We start from the raw sequence: 17,828 nt of genomic DNA, 5'->3' as shown, positions 1-17,828 counted from the left end.
TCCGTCTGTGGGGGGGAAGTTACTTATCTGTACAGTCGTTGGAGACGGCTCTCCCTGGAGACCTCTCCCCGTAACCTCGGCCGACCCTCCCGGTCCGTCTAACATTGGTGGCCAGCGGCGCGATCCGAATCACCGCATAAACGTACAGAGAGTAGCTCACCCCACGACGAAGTCACAATGACCACGAAAGAGAGCGGATCAACCGAGAAATTCCAAATGGAGAAATTGGAGGAGTACAACCATCGTGAACTTAAACAATTCTGCATCGAACTGGGTATCGCTACCACCGGACTGAGTACCAAGGACGATTTTAAGCATGCCCTAGAATCTTGGGCAGAAACCGGGGCTGCCGGAACCCCTGATCAAAGCACCGTAGAAAAAACGACCACGGCCCCGGAAGGGCAAAGAACGGGTCTCTCGCAAGGCGAGATCCAGGAAAGAGAAAGGACCCGACTACACGAACTAGAAATGGCCCGACTTAAAATGGACGTTGAACTTAAGTTGGCCGAACAAAAAATCAACTTAGAGCACCTGCGTCTCCGAGAAGAAAGAGAGGAGAAACAGAGACAAAGGGAGCTCGAGGAAAAAAAACTAGCGTACGAACACGAACGAAACCTAGCCGAGATCAACCTACGCAAGCAGAATAAAGAAGCAGGGGTACCCGAGCGACCCCCCACCTCAGGGGCCACAGACAAAAAGGTACACATCCCCAAGGATGTTGTCCGAGAATACTTCAGAGAGGACGACATCCAGCAATGGTTTAAAGCCTATGAAATCGCTATGACTGCACACCGGATCGATAGAAGCGACTGGGGAGCCGGTCTCTGGGGAAGATTCCTCAATGAGGGCCGCGACACCCTACTACAGCTCCCGGACCACCAGATGACCTCCTACGACCATATGAAAGCGGCCCTCCTCACCCGCTATGGTCTCACACCCGAGATGTACCGTCAGAGGTTCCGAGACTGCACCCGCATCCCGGGTACAACTTGGGTGGACTATGTAACATACTTTAGCCGAGCCTTCGAGGGCTGGATCCGAGGAAGCAACGTCACGACCTACGAGCAACTATTTAACCTGATGGTATGGGAGCATCTGTCGAACAATTGCTTCATTGAACTCCGCCAACACCTCCTCGACAGCAAGTTAACGGATCCCCGGCAGCTCGCAGCCGAAGCTGACCGATGGGAGATCACCAGAGTGGGCCGGAATGGGTCCTACGAACAGAACCGGAACAACAATGGTCAGCACCGACCCAGAGGAGGAGGAGGGGGCCAAGGGCGAGGAAGAGACAACGCCCCGGTCGCCCCCGCTACCAACACCACCCCCCCGGCCAACCGGGGCAGCACCCCAGCGCGACCGGGGTACAGAGCCAATGTCACGTGTCACCGATGTCAACGAGTCGGCCACTATGCGAACGACCCAAACTGCCCGCAGTACCAGAGCCCAAGACCCCGCCAAGTGGCCGCTGCAGCCCTAGGGGAAGAACAGATCTCCGAGGAACAGGAAGAGTACGAACAAGAGCATCAAGAGTGGGAGCCAGCCGCCATGACTCTAGCCTGCTTAGGGGGGAAAGACATGGTCCCGCGGGTCCCCCTACCCGCTAACACCCAGAAGTACAGCCAATGGGTGAGCATCAATGGACACCAGGCCGAAGCCCTTCGTGACACCGGGGCCAGTGTAACAGCCGTCCGCTGTCACCTGGTGGCCCCAGAACAGTATCTACCGAACATTCTCTGCCCTGTACGATCAGCCGATAACTCGGAGAGCCTGTGTCGGATGGCCTGCGTCCCCTTCGAATGGGGGGGGGTCTCCGGCATGTTGAAAGTGACGGTCCGAGACGATGCCCCCGTAGACTGCCTCCTGGGCAATGACCTGGAAAGCTCTCCGTGGGCCGCCGTGGAGCGAAAGGAACACCTGGGGATGTTGGGCGTCCCAGACTGGGCGTGCGTCACCACCCGTTCCATGGCCGCCCGTGCCAACCACCAGCCAGAAGAACCCGAATGGCCGGCGCCACCGCCTCCGGTCGCCCCGGCCGAAAACACCGACCGTAACATTCCCGCCGAACCAGCTCAACCCACCGACCTCGCTAACCCCGACCAGTGGCCTCAAGAAGGGGGGCCCACGCAAGAACAATTTCGCAAAGAACAGAAGACCTGTCCCTCCCTCGAGGGACTCCGCCAGCAAGCGCTCGCCCAAAGCGCAGGGGATACCCCCGGAACTCATTGGGTCTACTGGGACAATGATCTGCTGTACAGCGAGCAAAGAATCGCCGAGCTGGGGAGCAACCGAGTACTAGTGGTACCCCTCCGTTTCAGAGACTTCCTGTTAAACCTGGCCCACGATGTCCCCCTGGCAGGACATCTGGGACAAGATAAAACCTACAGTCGCCTAGTGACCCACTTCTTCTGGCCCAAAATGAGAAACGATGTGCACCAGCATTGCCGATCTTGCCCCACGTGCCAAGCCAGTGGGAAGAGCGGCCGCAAACTAAAGGCTCCCCTGCAACCTTTTCCCGTGGTCACTACCCCGTTTGAGAGAGTCGGAATAGACATTGTGGGGCCCTTGGACCCACGCACAAAACAAGGCCATCGATTCATCCTGGTGCTAGTGGACCACGCCACCCGCTACCCTGAGGCTGTTCCTCTGCGAACTGTGACAGCCCCGGTGGTCGGCCGGGCCCTGATGGGGATCTTCTCCCGTGTGGGCTTCCCCCGAGAAGTCGTCAGCGACAGAGGCACGAACTTTATTTCCAAATACATGAAGTCCCTCTGGCAACAGTGCGGGGTCACCTACAGATTCACAACCCCCTATCACCCTCAAGGGAACGGACTCGTTGAGCGGTTCAACCGCACGCTAAAGGGAATGATCGGGGGGTTGGAAGAGCCCCTCCGTCGCCAGTGGGATGTGCTGCTGCCGTGCCTCCTCTTCGCATATCGAGAAGTCCCCCAGAAATCCCTGGGCTTCAGCCCATTTGAACTGCTATATGGACACCCAGTGCGAGGGCCGCTGAGTCTCGTCAAAGAAGGCTGGGAGATGCCTCCGCTAAAGAACCCTCCAGATGTCTTCCGGTACCTCCTCACCCTCCGCAACCAGACCCGGCGGTTCAGAGAACTAGCGAAGGCCAACCTAGAGGCCAGTCAAGAGGACATGAAAAAATGGTATGACCAGAATGCCTCATCCATTGAATTCGAACCTGGCCAACAGGTATGGGTGATGTCCCCCACTGAGCCATGCGCCCTGCAAGACAAATGGACGGGGCCCTTCAAAGTAATAGAGCGCAAGGGTCCTGCCACTTATCTCATCGACATGGAATCCTCCCGGAACCCTCTCCGGGTCCTCCACGCTAACAGACTAAAGCCCCACTTTGTGCGAACAGAGCTCAGCCTCCTGATGGCCACAGACACTGGGGTTGAAGAAGACTCCGAGCCTCTCCCTGACCTCCTACGGACTCAAGAGCAAGACGGCTCCGTGGATGGGGTCCGGCTCTCAGAGGCCCTCACCAGAGAACAACGCCAGGAGTGTCAAGCCCTCCTATCACAGTTCGCCAGCCTGTTCTCCCTCACCCCGGGTGTCACTTCCTGGTGTGTGCACGATGTGGATACCGGGGACAGCCCCCCTATCCGCCACCGGGCCTACCGCGTGCCAGACCGGGTACGGGCCTGCATCCAGGAAGAAATAGCCAAGATGCTCACGATCGGGGTCATCGAGCCCTCAGACAGTCCCTGGGCCAGCCCTGTCGTACTGGTCCCCAAAGCAGCTGCCCCCGGCACCACACCCGAACTCCGGTTCTGCGTCGACTACCGGGGCTTGAATGCGGTCACCAGAACAGACGCGCACCCCATCCCCCGGGCAGATGAACTAGTCGACCGAATGGGAGCTGCCCGCTACCTCAGCATCTTCGACTTGACAGCAGGCTATTGGCAGATCGGCCTCACACCCCGGGCGCAAGAACGTTCTGCCTTCTCCACCCCCGATGGCCATTACCATTTCACGGTCATGCCCTTCGGCATGAAGAATGCCCCAGCAACATTCCAACGGCTCGTCAATCAGGTCCTGGCGGGGCTCGAAGGATTCAGCGCCGCCTACCTAGACGACATCGCTGTATACAGCCACCATTGGACCGAGCACCTCCACCACCTCCGAGCAGTGTTGCAAGCCCTTCAGCGAGCTGGCCTCACGATCAAGGCCAGCAAGTGTCAAATTGGGCAAGGGTCTGTAACCTACCTCGGACACCAGGTGGGAAGCGGCCTAGTGGCCCCGCTACAGCTGAAAATTGCCGCCATCCAGGCCTGGCAGCCCCCCATCACCCAAACCGAGGTACGAGCCTTCCTGGGCCTCACGGGCTACTACCGAAGGTTCGTAAAAGACTATGGTACCATAGTGGGGCCCCTCACGGAACTCACGTCAAAGAACCAGCCCAAGAAAGTCACCTGGACCCCAGAGTGTCAAACTGCATTTGAACAATTAAAGGCCGCCATGTGTTCCGCCCCTGTGCTCCAGGCCCCAGACTACAGCCGGGAGTTCGCCGTCCAGACGGACGCCTCCGACCAGGGCATTGGGGCAGTCCTGTCTCAAGTGAACACCGAAGGCCTTGATCAACCGGTGGCCTTCATCAGCCGGAGACTCCTACCACGGGAGCAACGCTGGAGCACCATAGAGAGGGAAGCCTTCGCTGTGGTATGGGCCCTCAAGAAGCTCCGGCCCTACCTTTTTGGCACCCACTTTCGGGTGCAGACCGACCACCGACCCCTGCAATGGCTGATGCATATGCGGGGGGAGAACCCAAAGTTGCTACGCTGGTCCATCTCCTTGCAAGGTATGGACTTCACAGTCGAACACCGGCCTGGGCCAGATCACGCCAACGCGGATGGCCTGTCCCGGTTTTTCCGCCTCGACGAGGAGAGTCCCCAAGAGGATGGGTAACTCTCCCCGCCTTCAGCTGGGGGGGACGCATGTTGGACAGGCCACATGAAGGGCCGCTCTCCCCCGGCCCAACCAGGCCTGAGCCCAGTCCCGCAAGTACCACACACCACCATTGCACGTCCTCCGTCCCCTCAGGGACCCCTGCCCTCGAGCCTGCCGACCTCGAGGGTCCGATCCACTGCCGGCCCACGCGCCCAGCCTGGGGCGCCATCTTGGACACTCCACCACGAGGCCGCCTGGCCCCCGATCGACCTCAACCCTGGGCCTGGCCCGGCCTCAGACACTCCGGCACCACCCTCCACCCAGGAGGTGAGCGGGCTACTTGGCAAGTCAATGGGAGAAAGAGGTGCCGATGGCTCTCCCCCACCAAGTGCCGCTCGCCCATCGCCTCCCCGGGCGCTGGCTCCACCCCCCTGCTGGGTGTCTGGACTCCCCCATCCCGGACCTCCCGACCTCCAAGTGCGAGGGTCCGGACATCAAAGCACGCCAGCCCTATAACTGGGGCAGCTCCAGAGCAGGAAGGCAGTTGTATCTTGGAGTCGAGAGACGTAAAGAGGAACTCATCCTGGACGGACTACTGGCGCTGCCATAGCTCTGTCCTGTGCACCATCGTCCTGCCTGTTGGCGCTGCCACAGCCGTCGTAACCTTCATCCTTCATCGTCGTCGGGACCTGCTGGCGTGGCCGCGGACCGTTGTAACCGTCATCTTCCACCGGGACCTGCAGGCTCCGCCGCGGACCGTCGTCCTTCCTTCATCCATCTCGGGACCTGCTTGGCTCCTCCACGGCCCGATCATCTAGAACGCCGAGCTCGAGGATTGAGAGCTATTTTGTACTCATTGGTAACTAAGACTGTCCCGCTACCCCTTTCCTAAACCAGAGACTAGAACCGAGGGGACCCCTGAGTCCAGACCTCCTTGTATCCATCCTCGTAACCTAAGAATTGCATATAAAGTCTCGTTAACCTTCAACCTTGTGTGGTGTCCGTCTGTGGGGGGGAAGTTACTTATCTGTACAGTCGTTGGAGACGGCTCTCCCTGGAGACCTCTCCCCGTAACCTCGGCCGACCCTCCCGGTCCGTCTAACAGGCACAAATTAATGCACTCGTCTAGATGCGTCCCCAGCAACGGTACTCACCGGGAAGCACGGAACAGAAGGCCTCGGAAAACTCGACACTGGACTGGACTCGACTCGTGACGTAAGCACTTCGGAACTTCGGAACTGGTGGGCCTCCGGATACCTCGGACTTTGCTCTCTCAGCTAGGCTCTGGTCGGGATCCTCCGCACTCCTCACCGCCTCGTCTGGGTGTCGATCGCAGCCTCAGTCACCTCCGTTGGCCTGAGGGAGACACAGGAAATCCTGCGGGTACGCGTAGTTGTCCGTCAGCGCTGTGGCAGGGGACCGGGCCTGCAACGCACCTCCGGCGCGTAAGGTGGGGGAGGGGTACCTGTTCGGGCGCCAAATTATGTGGTAAATTTTAATTACCTATACGGAATTTATGCGGTAAAGTTCAATAAGAATAACTCAGTCAAAATGAAGAGGCAGAATCCGTGGTATCTGAGGTTTAAAGTGGGGTTTTATTCCTTAAAAAGGAATTGGTTCGAACCAATGGTAGCATGACCCATCGCCACGAGGGTTCAGGGTGGGACTTGCAATGGACATGTACAATGATTTATTAACAAGAAATCGTATATATAGTCATTTCATACAGTAACATTGAATGCAGAAGGCGTAACAGCTGAGAGAAACGAGATAAGAGCAGAAATACGTAACAGGAGGCGTGCACTAGGGCGTACACGGAGGTGTGTGCAAGAAACGTCACATAAAAGTGTCATAAGTGGGTGGATCCCTAGAAGGATCCTGCAGAGTCAGCAAGAACATGTGGCAGGGATGCGCGCGCAGCAGCATGACGTATGATTGACGTGTAACTGGAGGGTGAAGGGGACTTGACATTTAGCCCTACAGTGGAGACAGAAGTCTGGAGTGTCAGAACAACCTAATCCCAAATCATATCTAATATCTCGTGTTTGAGGAACTGTATTATCTAGAAGGAAAGGTCTCTTGGGCAGAGGCTATTCTATACTGACTGTTAATGCGTGTATACGTGTAAAGCAGGGGGCCATGGGCCTACCATGGTAACGGAGGCTATGAATTACTTGCATGGAGACAGAAAGGCCGGGCCCTTTGCTCTGCAGCTGGGAAGGATGTTTACCTAAACTACTAGACAGGAATGTATTTTTCGAGGAGCAGAGCAGATAACTTGAAGGCTGAATACAGTCTTGGCAGGCCGGCAGGCTGAGCCAGGCACCGCTAGCCGCGCAGGGAGTGAGTGAAAGGTCATGGATACAGATGCAGGTCCAAGCTGCAGCTTCCAGAGGCAGAAGGCAGGAGAAAGCTTGAATGGCAGGAAACAAGGCCCAACTCGCCAGGGCCAGGAAAAAGATGAAAGTGCACCATGTAAAGACGTTGTTCAGACACACTTAGGAACTGAATATCGGACCCATTCATGGTGTGTCTGAAAGAGGACATATTAACGTTGGACGCAAATGTATTTGCGTCTTCATAACTGGTTGTGGAGGGAACTTACATGTACTAGAAGCAGGTACATGGAGTCGTTGGGGTCTACGATAGGGGACACAATTGACCATAAAAATTCATATTACCTCAGAGGGAGGGAGGGAGGGCAGGGCAAGCGGGCAATCGCAAGGCCAGTCAGACCGCCCCCGTGGCAGGCGGCGGCAGAGTCAGTCAGAGGCCAGTGGAGCTGGTCAGGGCCACCGCAATACGCCGCTGGGCCCCTCCCCCGCCGCAGGCCTCCGCGCCGATGCAGATTCCTGGCCCAGTCTATGGAGGCAACAGGGAGGCATATCAGGGGAGGAGGAGACACCTGCGGCGGGGGAGGGGCCCAGCGGCGTATTGCGGTGGCCCTGACCAGCTCCACTGGGCAGCGAGGGACCAGCGAGGCATAGTCAGGCCCCCAGGACCGCTGGGGGCTGGGATGGCAGGCAGGTGTCCAATGCGATGCCACCACAGCGAGGGACGGCGGGACAGGACACTCCACGAACCCCAGCATCACCGCCAGGCCCCAGGACTCCCCGGCTCCAGGGTAGCCAGCATGGCCACGTGGTGTAAACCACCGGGACCACAGGGTGGGGCCCAGGGGGGAGGTGTCCGCCTAGGGTAGGGTCCCAGGCCGCCCGATGTCTTCAGGGGTCACAGGAAAGCAGGGCAAGGGGCCAGGTGCGGACCGAGTGGGGGGGACCAGTCCACAGTTGGGCGAAGGGGGGCCAGCACTGCTCGCAGGGCACCCGGGCGTCAGTCTAGCAATCCACCAGGCAGCTCGCAGGCAGGCAGGGTCGATGGAGGGCCCCCCTATGCCCAGGCCCCACCCGCCCGGGCCTCTCCTCACCAGTGTGGGCTCTCTACCAGGACCCCCCTGCGGCGACACCGATAAGGCCGCCGCGGGCATTTATACCAGCACAGCACAGGAAAGGCTCCAGCCGCCGGTCGCGCCCCCACCTCAGCCGCAGGTCTTCTATGGCCCCAGGTCTCAGCGCGCTCAGCAATCTGCCGGCAGGGGTCAGGGGGGCCCCCACCAGCAGGGCCCAGGCGGCCCCGAAAAGTCCAACAAAGCCCGCAGTCAGGTCGGCGCGCCCACCGAGCCCGCATGAGCTCCGTCACTCCTAGGGGCACAGCGCAGACTCAGGCAGATCAGGCGGGCCGACGGCACCCGGGAGGCTCCTTAAGCAATGGAGCCGGGGCAAGGCGCCGCCGCTGCCCGCCCGCCTCGTAGGCGGCAGATGATAAGCAGATGTTCGGCCCGGGAGTCGGGGAGCAGATGTGTTCAGCCGCTGAGCAGGGCCGCCGCGCCTAACAGCAGAGGGCCGCCATTTTGTCAGGCGCGCGGCCGGGAGAAAGGAGGGCAGTGGAGGCGGCAGCAGGCCGCCAACGAGGGCTTCATGGGCACCAGGAGACGGAGCTCAGCCAGGTAAGTCCAGGGGTGCCAGAGTTGCAAGCCGATGGTGTGTGCTACTGGCCGATGCAGGACGGATGACTGATGGGGGGTCCGGAGCACTCCTACAGTGCGACCGCCATCTTGACGTCCGCGGCCACGCCCCCCTAGTCGGACAGTCTTAAGCTTTTTTTTTTAGCTCCACCACCTTGTGGTCTCTGTGGCTGTAGCTCTGTGCATTTTTCTGTGGTGACATGCTTCAGCGGGATTTAGATTATTGCTGTTCGCCCCTGTTCCCCCTTTTGGGACTGGGTGTGCACTTGGCGTGTTTCTTGTTCCCGCCTGCTATTCTCAAAACATTGCTCAGTTTCTACTTCTTGCCCTTTGTTTCTTGGGTGTAGCCTCTCCAGCCTACTTTCCGTGGGCTAGCCTGGCAGGCTCTGGTTGCATCTCTTCATGTTTCTTCTCATCCTTCAGTCAGGGTCCACATAGTGCACCATTAAGCTGACAGTGGTCCTTCGTCCTCTCTCTTTCTTTTGTTCTGGTATATGGCTGGTGCAGTTTCTACCTGTCATTTTTATACGGGTATGGTGTAGCACCATTCTGGCACTTTTGGGATGTCTTGCATCTCGTTATATTTGCTTTTCCGAGCTACTTGGGTTGCTGTCTGGCTGTTCTGCCATAGCTTACCCCATTGTCCGTCACTCTGTTGCTGGCTCAAGTGCTTTACACTTTCTATTGTTCTGTCGCAGACTCACCTCCCCTTTGGGGTATGTCTGTGGTTTCTATTCTAAGTTAAGGAATCTGCGGCTAAATGTCTCTATCAGATGTACGAGTTACTTACCTTCTGTAACAATGTATCTGGTAGAGACGTTGTCTAGCCGCAGATTCCGTAGCGCCGACCCAGCCTCCCCATTCTGCGAGGACCTTGCCAAGTGGGGTTCTCCACTGGCCTCTTTCAGTTGCCATTGGTTTTTCTCTCACGGGGCTCACATTGTTGCGCCCCTTTGAGAATTACCATATACAGCTGACTCCCTCCAAGGGGCTTCTTTCTTGTAAATTGTGCCTTTTGATTCACCTTCATCAGGAGATTAATCTTCTTTCTCTTTTCTTCTCCTGCTGTCTTCCCTCCCTCCCACCTTCTCTATTTGAGTCAGGGTTCTAGTCTCCTCTGTAGTCGTCTTGAGGGATCTATTGAGCTCTGTTTCAGGCCTCCATTGCTATCGGGGAAGTGCCAGTCTTTTCATTCCTTCCTGCAGTGCACTGTTGTTCTTTCTGTGCTCCGTGCTTGTTTGACGTAACAGTTCTATATGGTAATAAGTCTATTTCTGTCTGTTGATATATTCTTCCCTTGTTGCATTTGAGGAAGGGTCTTCGCTTCATTTGCAGTGCTCTTTCTCACAGCTTTATCACTTATATGCAGGCAGTGTCTGATTCTGTCTTTTACAATGGTGTTCTTGCACCATCCTCCTCCTTTATTCATGGATTTTTCATCCCTCGCACACTGTTCCCATACTTTCACAATTTTTGTTGGTGGCACCACGTTGTGCCGCGTAAAGGTTTCTCCGAAGAAAACTGACGTAAGTGCGCCGGGAGGGACTTATATGACCTCGCTGACGTCACGTACATGGAGGACGTCAGGGCGGGGTCCTGTGGCGCCGTCCTCCGGCGTGCTGAGGTGCTGCTGCAAAAAAATGTCCGGATCCAGTCTGAGGCCTCGGGATATTCTAAGTTCAGGAATCTGCAGCTAGACAACATCTCTACCAGATACATCGTTACCGGAGGTAAATAACTCGTACTTTCGCACTTGTGGGATAAACTATTATTTCCCGTAGTTCTCTAGTTAAACCCATCACTTGTATATTAAAAATATCTGAACAAAAGGATATCTCCCTACTCTCCATTTGCCCCTTATTATATCAAGAAGTAAGTCTGTTCGTAGATTTAAGTTCTGCATTAGTATCTACCCTCCCTGCCTTTCCAACTGCACCTCATGATAGATTTCCTAAATGGATTGTGAATCATGGCAACCTCTCTTATGTTTAAAGTTTTCTGCTCCACATTGGAACGCCTATGCTTATAAATAGGATGAGCTATCCTAATGATATTTATGATGCCCAGCTTCCATCTTATTGTAGCCATCTGTATTTGCGTATGTCCCCTCTCTGGGTTATCCAGCCTAATCAATCAGATCCCCCGACCAGATTCCTGCATTGTGATTGTGTCTAAGACAAGCAGTTAAATGAGCCGTTACTGTACATGTCCGGTGATAGTATCGCCAAACATACATAATTGCACATACCTTGATTCATAGGGCGTATAAGAGTCCTGTTAGTAGCACCTACGTTCCACAGGATTAAAACCGGTATTCCACCACTGTTCACCTGCATATGTACGGCAGCCTTTTTGTACAACATCTTCAATCATGTATTTCTCATATACCACTTTAATAATGATACTTCCCTTAGTTAATAGTTATTAGTAATATTTAGCCTTTAGTCTGAAACAATTATCTAAATTACTACTCATTCCAAAAGCAAGGTCTTAGTTTTAACAATTACAGCCCGCGTCAAAGTAGACTGTCTCAAACCACCATGTTAACCGATCTGATAACACCATTGTTCCTATAACCATTCACAGCTCCAGAATTCCAAAACTCTTAATTAAATTAGTCCCAAAAATGCACCCATGTCTTAGATTTGTTTAATATATTTCTTTAAAAAATTATATATCATACTTTGCCACGGGGCATTTGGGTGCTTTACAGATAACATGGAGGTCTATGACCCTTACAAAAAACACCAGGATTGGAGGAGTCAAGCGTGGAATTAGTCAGTGAAGTAAAGTCTGAGCATGAGAATTTTTACATCCTTCCGGAATGCAAGAATATTTGGATTTAGTCAGATGTTGTTCGGTATGGAGTCCCAGAATTTTGGAGATGGGCACGACAAGGCCTGTTTTGATGTTTTTGATTCAACTGACACCTAAGAAAGATATTTTAGTTTGGGGAAATTCGATTGGTGTTCTTAGGTCTTGTAACTAACCAGTTTTCTTAAGCTGTATTCCTCATAGAGATGCAGGTATTCATTGCACAAGCAATAAAAACTTCCAAATGGGCAATGCTGTCAATCCTCCTCTTAAATTCAACTAATTTGAGATTAGAGTAACCAGCGTCACTGAACAGCTTCAGGCTCAACTGTTTACTGTTAACAATTGGGTGCTTAGTACAAATTGACATTGAATCATCATCCTATACTTTCCTTTTGCAGGCACAAAGTAATTTATATTTCACATGCTTTAAACAGAATAGCATAATAAAGACATTTTATTTTGTCACACTTTGCAGGAGAACAAGGAAACCGGAATGGAAACTGTGGTTGAAGCTGTTGCTGATTTTAAGTATGTCTTATCTGCTACATCCATATATGCCTATTATTTTTAATGCTCGACATTATCAGGTAAACTTATTTTTTCTTGCAGGAAACCAGGATTAACGGGCAGAGGGTTGTATGAACTCAAACCTGAATGCACAAAGGAGTTTAACCTGTACTTCTCTCATTATTCAAGAGCTGAGCAATCAAAGGTAATCAAAGTAAATGTGTTCAGATATTTCTAAATCTCTTGGATGTGATTACATATTGTTATCCTGCTATACCAGTACTGGATAATATAACACACACAATAATTGAGACAAAAGTTAGTCATCGATTCAGTGTCAGAGAGTGTACCGATAGTGTTACAATTGCCTGATACCAGTGGTGTACCTATACTGTGTTAAAATGGCCTGTTATCTTTTCTTGAAGACCTGAATCCCAACTTATTTAGGAAGCTGTAGTGTCCTGCAAATTACAGGCTGTCAACCTGAGTGAGACTGAACATTTCTCATGTACTCTTGACCTTGAACGATAAAAGGCAGATTGTGGGCAGGTAAATATGAAGGGAATCCTCTAGACCCTTTTAAATGTATATGTCTTGCCATCAGTTGGTGTATAATTATTAAACCGTTATTTATGATTTAAAAAGGATTATACTTTGAGGTTTATGAGGAATATGCAAAAATCTAATTGTGAAGACATCTGATTTTGAAATCCTCTTTGTACAGTTATTAATTTAAGCTTGTACTTTTTTAAAATTATTCCCTAGTCTTAGTACTCACTTAAGTAAAAGTCCATGATGAAGTAGTTCTTTCAAAGTCTCTAGTTTAACAATTCTAAAATACAATCAATTGGCACTGCCCCCCTGTTATCGCTTTTAAATGTGGACTTTAATGTGAGCAAATAAACAGGCATTAAAAACTTACATGGTCCCTCTACATACTTGATCCAGAAAGCACATTTCTTTTTTATGAGCCTTTCTAAAATGTCTGGTGACCTGCGTTTAATTACTATTTTTGTTTATATGTAGGAAGTTGTCTTATATACAAGTACCTCACTTCTTGAATATCTTTTCAGGCACTAGACTGGTTCAGAAAAGCTTCCTCTATAGCTCTCCTCCAATGGTAGGGGGTGCCAATATGAAGCTTCATATCTGTGCCGGAAGAGGTGTCTTGTGATGAACAGGAGCTATAAAGTGTCCCCTCCGTTGAGCATCAGTTTTCTTCTTTCCACTCCTTCAATGCAGTTTGTAGCTCTTCAGAGGCTTTTTGTCTCTCATAAAAAAAATCTTCTTTTAAAAAAGAAAAGTGCAACAACAGGTCACTGTGAAACCCTGCTTATTCATGCATATTTACCAATACTTTCTGCAATGGCTTAGCTCATTTCTGCTGTTGGCTCAATTGATCTTAGTAATTGCACTTACCCTGACCACATGTTCATATATGTCTGAAAATTAGCATGATTGTTTGGCAGGTGGCCAGTTCTTTAGTATTCCATCTTTTTCTTTAATGTCTCCTTTGATTTCTTTCCCTGTTATCCATTTTTTCCTGTTCTTCCCACAACAGTCCACCTGGGCTGCTAGCTTGCCGCTCATTTCATCTAAAGTATCCTACATCTTGTGTGGACACTGTTACTAAATAGGGCTGCCACCTTGAAATGTCATTGTTCATAGTGTATCATTCCTTTACCTTTTAAACATTTCCACCATGTTTTAAAGGCATTATGTTGATCATCTTGGATCAATACAACAGTGATATACTATGCTGTTTAGCATTTGAATATGGCACCCAGTGCGATGTTTGCTGAGCGGCCTTTTTATAATGGTATTGTGCATAGTTTATAATTGTTTTTTCCACTTCAAGATGGTCAATGCAGTACTTAGGAACATGGCAGCTGTGTTTGTAGTTTATTAGAATAATGCACCATGTACAATACCATTGCAAGATTGCTGCCCACTGCTATGTTAAATTGTATTTTTGTATCGCAAGCATATCTGTCAGGTTTAAGTGGCAGCATTTTTGTTTCTACTTTTATTTTTTTGATTTATCCATCATATAGTTATTGAGTTTGTGTATCTGTTTTATTGTGGATGTGTAAGTGTCTGAATGAAAGAATTATTTTTTCAGTGGATAAATGTGATGTATGGGTGACAAGGTGCGCGTTTGCTGACTTATTGGGTCTCTAAACTCATCAGAAGGACTTTCAATTATACGTTTTTTAGCATTTGTCAGTGCTTGTTTTATTCATGGTGAGTCGGCCGGAGAAAACTTGACACACAGTTCCGTTGCTCTTCTATTTGTGTTTTATATTGATGGAATCCCTCTAATTAGGAAAGGTAGGTTCTTTATGCAAACCATAACTGGTTGTCTGGTGACCCAGGCTAGTTTGTGGTGTATTGGGCTGATCTGATTTGGGTATGCTATTTTGTCTACACCCTGTACCACTGTAGGGGAGTGTGTAGGATAGCATGGGATATGCTTTGTTAGGGTTATTAAATGGAGGTGCTTCTCCAGGGCAAAGTTACCATTTCTGTTATGCTTTGTATTGTCTGTGAACCAGCCCTTTTGATGGTGGATTTCTTTTGAATATTTGGATATCGTTATTTTTTATGAAGTCTGATTTCGGTTTTCTCTTTACTGTTAACCAGACCTCAGTGTGGACCTGATTGTTCCGGACTTCTGATTGTTCTACGCCCAGCTGCATTATTACTGTTAAATGTTAAGTCTGTGTATTTTTGTCTTCACATCTGTTTCAGTTTTGAGTTTCATCAGGTGTCCCCCTTTCTCTTGTTCGGTCCATTCGATTGGAGCTCCTAATATGAGCTTCACTTCCTTATTCTTTCTCATCTCTTTTGGTTTCCAAATCCTGCCAAAGAAGAAGCAGAGGAACTACTCCACCTAATTCATCTTTCATTTTGTATTTCATGTTGTTGATTGTGACAGGCCTCTGGCCAGTCCTCTTCGGATACCCTAGCCTCTAGAGTGCAGGGTAGCCCAGGAGTATACTGTGGTATTGATGTACTGTTTAAAATTAATAACTATGTAAAATTAAGAAAAATGTAAAGAGAAAATGGAAACTAAATACATTTTCAATGGTAGGGAGGTTGGCCCACCTTGCAGGGGTGAGGCGGTTTCTTTGGCATTGCCCTGTTGTGTTTTTAGCGGGTATGTAGGGGTAGGCTGTAACAAGTGATCCCGTCATATTCTTTATCACACATAATACTCAACCATGAGCTCTGCATCTAGGCTTGTAGGGATACTGTGTCCACCTGAAGACTCGTTGCTGACTTGCCGATTTCGCCTTTCAGCAGTATTTTTCTATGTTAAATAAGGTTCCAAGTTAGTTTTCTTCACTGGATTCCTAAGTTTGTTGATCTCATCTCTGTGAGGGGGAACTAATGTCATAGCGCTGAGTTGGTGCCATATGTGGCTCTGTGAAGTCACATCACTGGAGGTACTGGTGCTGAGTTTGAACCCTGATGCCACTGCCTGGTAAGGGGCGGTATTTCACAGTGGATCTAGTCTGACACCTGAGGGAGACGCATGAGGTGAGGAATCTTCAGGTAGAGAAGTGTATCCAGCAGAAACATTTTACCATACATTTCTTCCAGAGCACTACACACCTTTTTTCAGGTCTGTAAGGCTTGCCAATCACTTTCACTTGAAATCCATCTAACTACACTGCATCATTTATACCTTTACCACTCCTCAGTGCAATGCAAAGTAACCTCTACCCCCTGGACTTTAGGGTACCGGCAGTCTTGTTTGTTATATAGCAATGTATCAAACACATCAAGACAAATTATCTTGTTCAATGACACCATTATGTTCTTTTCTCAGAATTCCTTCATTAATATGGACATCCGTAGGTCTTTCTTTAGTAAATAACATGGGCCCTGATAGGGCTCCTTCTGTGTTCTTCTCCCCAGGTCAAAACTATTGGATGTAACCACATGCCCTTGTGTAAATCAGCTCAGCACATCTCCGATACATTAACCTCACTCCTAATCGTCTCAATACTTAAATGATAGTATGTCAGTCAAGATATTCAATGGTTTTCTGCATCTACGCTCACCATCTTGCAAAACTCATTTCTCCGGTTATTGGAATCTAGGATCAGCCCTAGTTTTTGCAAGTTATTTGCTGTGCTTCTCCCTGCTATGAATTCCGCTTGATTTCCATTAGCTGTGGCCATGCGTTGCACCAGGCTTATGCTTAACAGCCTCATGTTCTCATTCAGCAAAGGATGCACCAAATACAAAATTCTGGATCTTTGCTATGTTTGGAAGCATGGCTGTTTAAGTCTTCAAAAGTGATTTGGCTTGGAGTCGTTTTTATAATTTCCTTAATGTTAAATCCTCAAAAATGTTAATGTTGTTTCCTCCGGAAAAGGTGGGACAAAATCCTCCTACACTACTCTTCTGTGTCTTGTTGGTTTCAGGTTCAAAAGCCTTTCTGAATTTATTGGAATTCGTAAAATGATTGTCCTCGTACGTAGTTTTAATTTTGACAGAACCTCACAAATATACATTTTTAGTTATCAGATTTATGATGCCAGTATTTGGTAACCTGCATGCTATGGAATTATCTCTTTGAGTTTCAGAGTAATTTGAAGAGTACAATTCTCATATTGTATAATTATTATGCATAATTGGGTAAATGGGAAAACATTGTAATATATAATCTTCTAATATTGGCATTGTATCAAAAATATTTAACATGGATATGGTTGAATTCTCCTATCCTTGCTTCTTTTCACCTTCTCAGAGTAGTTATAGTATCCCTGTGGAATCAGGTCTTCACTTTTTTTTGCGTACCAGATGTCTTGAACTGATTCATGTGTAAAAAATATTTGAACCAAATGTAATCTTTTCAAGGTACCACTCCTGTGTTGGTGTCTGATAAATCAGGATCAGAGCTGAGTTTCATTTAGTTTCCTTCATCTGCCACTGCCACTTGAATCACTTAAAAAATTTAAATAAATCTGCCATGAGGTTTGTAAATCCATGTTCTCTAGTGTTGGATCTTCATAAATTCACATGCTTGAATCATTTCCTCTCATCAGACGGAGTCTCCTCGGTAATATCTCAAATATCAGGAAACATTCACTCAACTCATGCCAAAGAGTCTTCTCCAAAGCAAACTGACACACACTAGCAACACAAATGCAGAAGCAACCACTAGTCTGTCCAAAGGATCAGCCTCCTAAACATGACTCCTATAAAAGCCAACTCCCATGCTTGAAAAAGACAGTAATAAAAATGAACACTTCCTCCGGCAAGGCACCTATCACATACAGCCAGTGATGTGTGGAAAGAAGCTATAAGGGATCATAAAGCAGTAAATCTGTTATACCCCAGCAGAGCAGGGACACCCCATTTCAAGCAAACATGTGAGAACAGGGTGAGTAGCAAGAACAGGAAGGCAAAACCAAAAGAACATGTACCATCACAAACCAACTGGGCAAGAGAGAAGCAGAGACAACGGGTATCAAATAAAGTCAACAGAACAATACCCAGAGCTACAGAAAAGTAAGGCTCAGTCCAGTAGATGCAGCCCCAAGATGGTAAATCACAT

General features: G+C 49.7%; 1 protein-coding gene across 3 annotated transcripts in view; it reads left to right on the top strand.

The window, feature by feature from the left end:
• UBR2 (ubiquitin protein ligase E3 component n-recognin 2) overlaps nt 1–17,828 on the top strand; it is a 1,804,160-nt gene that overhangs the window by 744,297 nt on the left and 1,042,035 nt on the right. For all 3 annotated transcript variants that reach the window (XM_086927821.1, XM_086927820.1, XM_086927822.1), the window contains 2 exons: nt 12,225–12,277; nt 12,359–12,461. In XM_086927821.1, coding sequence (XP_086783947.1) covers nt 12,225–12,277; nt 12,359–12,461 — 156 coding nt within the window. The remainder of the gene's footprint in view (nt 1–12,224; nt 12,278–12,358; nt 12,462–17,828) is intronic.

Source organism: Lissotriton vulgaris, chromosome 6 (assembly GCF_964263255.1).
Source record: "Lissotriton vulgaris chromosome 6, aLisVul1.2, whole genome shotgun sequence".
NCBI classification, from domain to species: Eukaryota; Metazoa; Chordata; class Amphibia; order Caudata; family Salamandridae; genus Lissotriton; species Lissotriton vulgaris.
This window is presented reverse-complemented; position numbering and strand designations above follow the sequence as displayed.